Below are 7,500 nucleotides of genomic sequence, written 5' to 3' on the forward strand. Positions count from 1 at the left end.
GTGGGGGTGTAACTCCACGACGATGGCATCATGGTAGTGTGCACTGAACAGGTGAGCCAGAGTACGGAAGAGCATGACAAAGACCTTCTGAATCAGGAACATGAATCCAGGAGGGAATGAAGAATCTAGACACACACACACAAACACACAAACACAGGTTTACTTGTAATCTCCAGCACATAAGTATAATCACTATAGACCAACCGTAATCCAAACTATATACAATATATTTGGGTTTCAATTAACTCGTTAAACTCTGATGTATGTTTGGGCTGACACCTGCAATTTTTCACACTCAATAAATCAATATACCGATCTGAAATGTAGGTGGCGCTCCAACGCATTTCAGCCCTCACAGATGTGCTCGTCCATAGACATTCAGTCTAATTTTCAGTTTATGCAACACCCTCATCGTTTCATTGAATATCTCGGCCTCTGAGTGGACTAGAAGCTCAATGTAGGTGTCATAAGAAAGATGATATATAACATTTTATCATAAAAATATTTGGATGATTTTGTTTTGAATGCTTTTCCTGATGGATGGCATATTTTGTTCTGGACATCTAAGATATAACATTGGATAATTCAGCCAAGCAAGCTCACAGACAAGTAATCAATGGCTAATTTTTTAAACAACTGCCTAAGGTAAAAGTCAATGTAATGTTTTTAGGTATTTGGGGCTTACAGCAGCAATAATCGGTGCATAAAGAGACGTTTGTATTTTATAACTTACAGAAATAATATTTCATTCCATGATTTTTTTGAACATTTTCCAAACTGTGGTATTAAGCCAACAAAATAAATTATACATTCACATTCCTGAGACCGAGGGCTTTCATTTGATATACAACTTGTCCACTTCAGTGCCATGCGATAGACTTTTATATTCAAACTAATATTTCTATCCCATTATCACTAGGGGGCGCTAATTTGCGACGCAGATGTTTTCAGGCCTTACTGTGTTATTTTATGTTACATAAATGCAAAAGTGATGGTATTCTCTGGAAAGTTCACACTCTTAGCTTTCAAGCAATGTCTCATATGCCTTAACGTTTCAAGTGACAGAAAAAAATCGCGATATCGAGTTTTTAAGATCAATCGACACCATTTTAATATTACAGTGAGGCACTTACAATGGAAGTGAATGGGTCAGATATTTAGACGGTTTAAAGGCAAACATGTGAATCTTATTTTATACAAGCACTTGCATTAATTCTGTTAAAATGCATGTATTATTTGAGCTGTGAATTTGTTTAAATAGTTGTTGTTTTTTATCGTGGTTCAATTTACAGGGATGCAGACTACTTGCCTTTCAGCTAGTCACCTTTTTTTAAGCTAATTGGCCCAAACTGTTTGGTAAAATTTTCTTCTGATCAATTGATGCTTTGTCACAGCTGCGTGTATATTATATTATATTATATTATATTATAAAATGGCTTTGAATGGGGCTCATTCAATCAGAATCTAGAGAAGGAACTATTTAAGGTTCATCACCATTTAATTTATCATCATCCTGAGTCCCTTTGAGTAAGGGTTCACTTCTAAATGCCTCTTAAACTCAGTTTTTGCTTTTTTTTAAACAGTAGAAAGTTTAAGCCTCATACATGCCCTGGTGGGAAACACACGTTCATCTGCAAGCAACTCCTGAATGTAGGACATGGCGTAATCAATATAGAGTGGAGCTGAACACTTCAGTTTCTTCCCCTGTTCATCCGTCCATTCATACAGACTGAAAACATACAAACATATAAACACATCCATACTTCATGACTCATGCTGAATGTATCCCACACACAATATTATCATTTTACTGCAACATAATAAAGTCAAAGCAGTGCGACCTCTGTTAAACTGTGTTAACTTGGTATTACCACTGTCAGTAAAAAATTATAATAACAAATAATAACTGAAAAGTCTTTTTGAAGAAACTGTGGTCATTTTTTATGGCTAAAACAAAAATACGTGAGAGAGAGCGCGCACTAGAGTGTGTGTGTGTGTGCGAGCGTGTGTGTGTGTGTGTGTGTGAGTGTGTGTGTGTGTGTGTGACAGAGAGAGTGTGAGAGTGTGTGTGTGTGTGAGACTGAGAGAGTGTGTGTGTGTGTGTGTGCGAGCGTGTGTATGACAGAGAGAGTGTGTGTGTGTGTGTGTGTGAGAGACAGAGAGTGTGTGTGTGTGTGTGTGTGTGAGACAGAGAGTGTGTGTGTGAGACAGAGAGTGTGTGAGAGAGAGTGTGTGTGAGACAGAGTGTGTGTGAGCGAGTGTGTGTGTGTGTGTGAGAGAGCACGCACAAGAGTGTGTGCGCACGTGAGAGTGTGTGCGCACGTGAGTGTGTGTGTGCGCGCGTGAGAGTGTGAGAGAGTGTGCGTGTGACAGAGAGAGAATATGTGTGTGTGTGTGTGTGCGTGAGAGTGTGTGAGTGTGCGTGTGACAGAGAGAGAGTATGTGTGTGTGTGAGTGTGTGCGTGAGAGTGTGTGAGAGTGTGCGTGTGACAGAGAGAGAGTATGTGTGTGAGTGTGTGTGTGTGTGTGTGTGTGTGTGTGAGAGAGTGTGTGTGTGAGTGTGTGAGTGTGTGTGTGTGTGTGTGTGTGTGTGTGTGTGTGCGCGCGCGCAGTGTGAGAGAGTGAGCGTGTGACAGAGAGAGAGTGAGTGTGTGTGTGTGTGTGTGTGTGTGTGTGTGTGTGAGAGAGAGTGTGTGTGTGTGTGTGCGTGAGAGTGTGTGAGAGTGTGCGTGTGACCGAGAGAGAGTATGTGTGTGAGTGTGTGTGTGTGTGTGAGAGAGTGTGTGTGTGTGCGTGAGAGTGTGAGAGAGTGAGCGTGTGACAGAGAGAGAGTGTGTGTGTGTGTGTGTGTGTGTGTGTGTGTGAGAGAGAGAGAGTGAGTGTGTGTGTGTTTTCTCACATGTTTCTGGAGCTTTTGGCTGTCGGACATGCTGTTGTTGAGCAAAAATCAGATAGAGCGCTGAAGAGGAGAGTCACATGCTGGAAGAATGCGACAGCTGGAGATGTTGAGACAGAGAGTGAACACCGTTTTAACAGTTGTGTACAGATGCATGTTCATGCACTCAAGTAAATGCCAGTCAGACAGGAAGAGTCTGGGTGAGAAGTGGGCAGTTCTTGGCCAGAATAAGCTGCAAAGTGGATCACACTTTATGCTGATAGTCAAAAGTCTGGCTATGCGAGACTAGCCTAGCACATTCTTAGCATTCCTTTTGCATAACCGAACATTGCACCAACTGTATATGAAATATTTGAGAAAATTCCCTAAGGTATCATGTCTAACCCTGAATTGCACTCATTAAGACACTCGGCATGTTTGTGAGTGCGGTAATTTTTTATATGTTTGTAAATACACAATTAATTACAGACAAATTTGGGGCGGCTGTGGCTCAGGTGGTAGAGCGGGTCGGCCACTAATCGCAAGGTTGGTGGTTCGATTCCCGGCCCACATGACTCCACATGCCAAAGTGTCCTTGGACAAGACACTGAACCCCAAGTTGCTCCCAATGGCAGGCTGGCACCTTGCATGGCAGCTCTGCCACCATTGGTGTGTGTGTGTGAATGTGTGAATGAGACTTGGGTGATTCGTCTGTGATATTTCGCTAATTCATTTCACATTGGCTTGCTCTCTTTGAAGTTGCAAATCAGGGAGATGTATTGAGGTGTTCGTGGTTCTCTCAGTTATTTTTTGTGCTCTCTTCTGTACCCTTTCACTTGCTTTTTTGTGCAACCTACTGAGGGCACATTTACATTCTCACGACACGGTCTTGTCAGAAAGCAATATATACTGACAAGGCCATCATCAGAGGCTTCATGCTAAGCATGTCCTTATTTCAACAGACTTTTTGCAGTTGAGATACATAATGTATTATTATCTTGTGCCCAAGTCTCCAGAGCCTGTGCCTTCATTTCCATTTTTGTATCGCACCATTGTCACGAAAAGAGAGCTGAGCCGGAAGGCAAAGCTCTCGATCTACCGGTCAATTTTTGTTCCTACCCTCACCTATGGTCATGAACGCTGGGTCATGACCGAAAGAACTAGGTCACGAGTACAAGCGGCCGAAATGGGTGTGTGTGTGAAGACTCACTGTTTGTTGCTATCCACTCCTGCTGATCAAGGCCGTGTGGATGTGCAGAGAGGGTCAGAAGGTCAACATCAGTGATTCGTCTAGACAGGAAGTGATCTCGCAGGTAAGGTTTGACCTCAGCGGACGCCATCATATGTAGACTGTTATTTTTTCTGTTATTCGCAAACAAACAGTTATTGTCATGTATTAAATTTGACCGCCTGGTTGAAATATTAAAAAGCAATATACATGACATCTATATACATGTAATATTTAAATATTCTAATTATAATAATTGTATTAATAAATATATTAGAACTAATTAAAATTTTATTATAATAGTAATTATATTATAGAAATTACATTATTAGATATTTAAGTGATATATATATATATATATATATATGCAATCATCCATGCGATTATCTAATCAGCCAATCATGTGGCAGCAGTGCATAAAATCATGCAGATATGGGTCAGGAGCTTCAGTTAGTTAATGTTCACATCAACCATCAGAATGGGGAAAAATATGACCTCAGTGATTTGGAGCGTGGCATGATTGTTGGTGCCAGACGGGCTGGTTTGAGTATTTCTGTAACTGATGATCTCCTGGGATTTTCACACACAACAGTCTCTAAAGTGTGAGAGAATGGTGCCAAAAACAAAAAACATCCAGCAAGCGGTGTGAAAATCCCAGGAGATCAGCAGTTACAGAAATACTCAAACCAGCCCGTCTGGTTCCAACAGTCATGCCACGCTCCAAATCACTGAGGTCAGATTTTTCCCCATTCTGATGGTTGATGTGAACATTAACTGAAGCTCCTGACCCGTATCTGCTTGATTTTATGCACTGCTGCCACATGATTGGCTGATTAGATAATCGCAGAAATTTGGAGATGCACAGGTGTACCTAATAAAGTGGCTGGTGAGTGTATCCTGTATGTGTATATATATTTATGTGTGTGTGTGTGTGTGTGTATTTATATACAGTATGTGTGTATATATATATATATATATATATATATATGTATATATATATATAATAAAAAATTATTTTTTAAAGTTGCAAATGGATTAGTGTGAACTTACAGGATCCTTTAAAAATCCACTAAAAATAAAAAAAAACTTCAATGACCATTTTTAGTTTATTTGTTTTTATTTATTTATTTTCATATATTGTGCATTGCTAATTGACATGGCTTTTGTTTCTCAATTAGCAATGGTTCTTTTCATTTAAAACTATTTTAATCACCTTTTTGCCTTCACTAGTGCATTTTAAATGGTGTTTCAAATACATTTTGAAAAGAACAAATATACAATGTAGTCTCTATATTAGTTTGGTCATAAAAGTTGCATGCATAATAATGAGCAATATGCACCTTTAAGTTGTTTTAGATGGAGTATTGCATCTCACTACTTATAGATAAACCTGGCCGAATACAAATGTGTCCTTAATGTGTCCTAAAAACACATTTGTAGCTCTGTGGCGCACATAGCAAACAGTTTAAGGGCACGCGCAGCACGAGCACACACACACACACACACAAACACATACACATAAGGTTGTAGTTTAGTTTGCAGTGTGTGCACATGGGGTTGGTCATTTATAATTGCAATTGTACTGTATACAGAAGGGGCACTGTGTTTGTGCGTACGTGTTTTCCGTTGCATTAGCACGCAAATGAGCACAACATCCTGGAAAGAGCATTTTCCTGGATGCAAATTGAGAGAAGCCACACATGGAGGAAACACACCGACCTAGAGTGCATTACACAGAAAACAGGAGCATCAACCTCCAAATTCAACCTTGAAATAACTGTGTGTGTGTGTGGGGTGCTTTGAGACGATGAGCTTGCCCTAAATCTCTGTGATGTGGCGTATTTGTAAAGGTATCTGAACACCAATCTGTATGAATGTCATTGCCTTAGATAACTTTGGCCGTCACTGATCTAAGCATCCTCCACTGTATGTGACAAAACACTGTGCGCGGGACATCCACCTGTTATTGTAAAGATGACATTATCATCACGTCACATGAATGAATCTAAATCAACCCCTGAGATGAGTTCCTCAGGCATCATTATTAAACCATGTTCGTGATGCCTTCAATGAACTTCTGATGAGATGCACAGTGACGGATATATTCTTTTCCATCCGTCTGTCATTAAAGCTTATCTTACCTGTGCAGATATAATATACAGCCCAAACCATAAATATGAAAATCACAGGCTACATGGTATTTTATACAACGTTTTCTACATTAAACTAACTTGGATAACCGTATTTTATTGGTCGTCTTATCTGATCATTCTTGGATTGTCTCATGTTTCATAATTCATACAGTAATTGCATAAATAGTTTTGGGATGACTGACAATTGTTTGAATATTTTGTTGTTAAAAGTTAATTTTATTTAGTTTTGTGTTCTGTATAGTTTATTTTAGTTGTTTTTTTTAGATTTGTAGTTTTCTAAAAATAAATCACGGATGACAGAGCTGTTTATGACTGTTTAGTAGCGGTCTGTTTAGCTTTTTAGCTTTCTGTTTAGCTTTGTAACATGCTGTTTAGCTTTGTAGCGTGCTGTTTAGCTTTGTAGCGTGCTGTTTAGCGTTCTGTTTAGCTTTGTAGCGTTCTGTTTAGCGTTCTGTTTAGCTTTGTAGCATGCTGTTTAGCGTTCTGTTTAGCTTTGTAGCATTCTGTTTAGCTTTGTAGCGTGCTGTTTAGCGTTCTGTTTAGCTTTGTAGCGTTCTGTTTAGCTTTTTAGCATTCTGTTTAGCTTTGTAGCGTGCTGTTTAGCTTTTTAGCATGCTGTTTAGCTTTGTAGCGTGCTGTTTAGCTTTTTAGCGTTCTGTTGAGCTTTTTAACGTTCTGTTTAGCTTTGTAGCGTGCTGTTTAGCATTATGTTTAGCTTTGTAGCGTGCTGTTTAGCATTCTGTTTAGCTTTGTAGCATGCCGTTTAGCGTTCTGTTTAGCTTTGTAGCGTGCTGTTTAGCTTTTTAGCGTTCTGTTTAGCTTTGTAGCGTGCCGTTTAGCTTTGTAGCGGTCTGTTTAGCTTTGTAGTGGTCTGTTTAGCTTTGTAGCGGTCTGTTTAGTTTTTAGCGGTCTGTTTAGCTTTGTGGCTGTCTGTTTAGTTTTTTAGCTTTCCGTTTATTTTGTAGCATGCTATTTAGCTTTTTAGCGTTCTGTTTAGCTTTGTAGCAGTCTGTTTCGTTTTTTAGCAGTCTGTTTCGTTTTTAGCGTTCTGTTTAGTTTTTAGCGTTCTGTTTAGCTTTGTAGCGGTCTGTTTAGCTTTGTAGCGGTCTGTTTAGCTTTGTAGCGTTCTGTTTAGCTTTGTAGCGGTCTGTTTAGCTTTGTAGCAGTCTGTTTAGCTTTTTTAGCGTCTGTTTAGCTTTAGCTTAGATATTTTTATTAAGTTTAAGTTGTTTAATTTACAGTTT

At 39.4% G+C, this 7,500-nt stretch overlaps 1 protein-coding gene across 1 annotated transcript in view; it reads right to left on the reverse strand.

Moving 5' to 3' along the window:
* Window positions 1-7,500, reverse strand: part of LOC127622681 (MOB kinase activator 2-like) — a 12,686-nt gene that overhangs the window by 2,589 nt on the left and 2,597 nt on the right. The window contains exons 2-5 of the mRNA XM_052096707.1: window positions 4,086-4,237; window positions 2,900-2,996; window positions 1,605-1,729; window positions 1-125 (exon numbers count right to left, since the gene is read on the reverse strand). The exon at window positions 1-125 is cut by the window's left edge and continues 2,589 nt beyond it. Of these exons, the coding sequence (XP_051952667.1) occupies window positions 1-125; window positions 1,605-1,729; window positions 2,900-2,996; window positions 4,086-4,237 (499 nt within the window). The remainder of the gene's footprint in view (window positions 126-1,604; window positions 1,730-2,899; window positions 2,997-4,085; window positions 4,238-7,500) is intronic.

The sequence above is a fragment of the Xyrauchen texanus genome, chromosome 29 (genome assembly GCF_025860055.1).
Source record: "Xyrauchen texanus isolate HMW12.3.18 chromosome 29, RBS_HiC_50CHRs, whole genome shotgun sequence".
In the NCBI taxonomy this organism is placed as follows: domain Eukaryota; kingdom Metazoa; phylum Chordata; class Actinopteri; order Cypriniformes; family Catostomidae; genus Xyrauchen; species Xyrauchen texanus.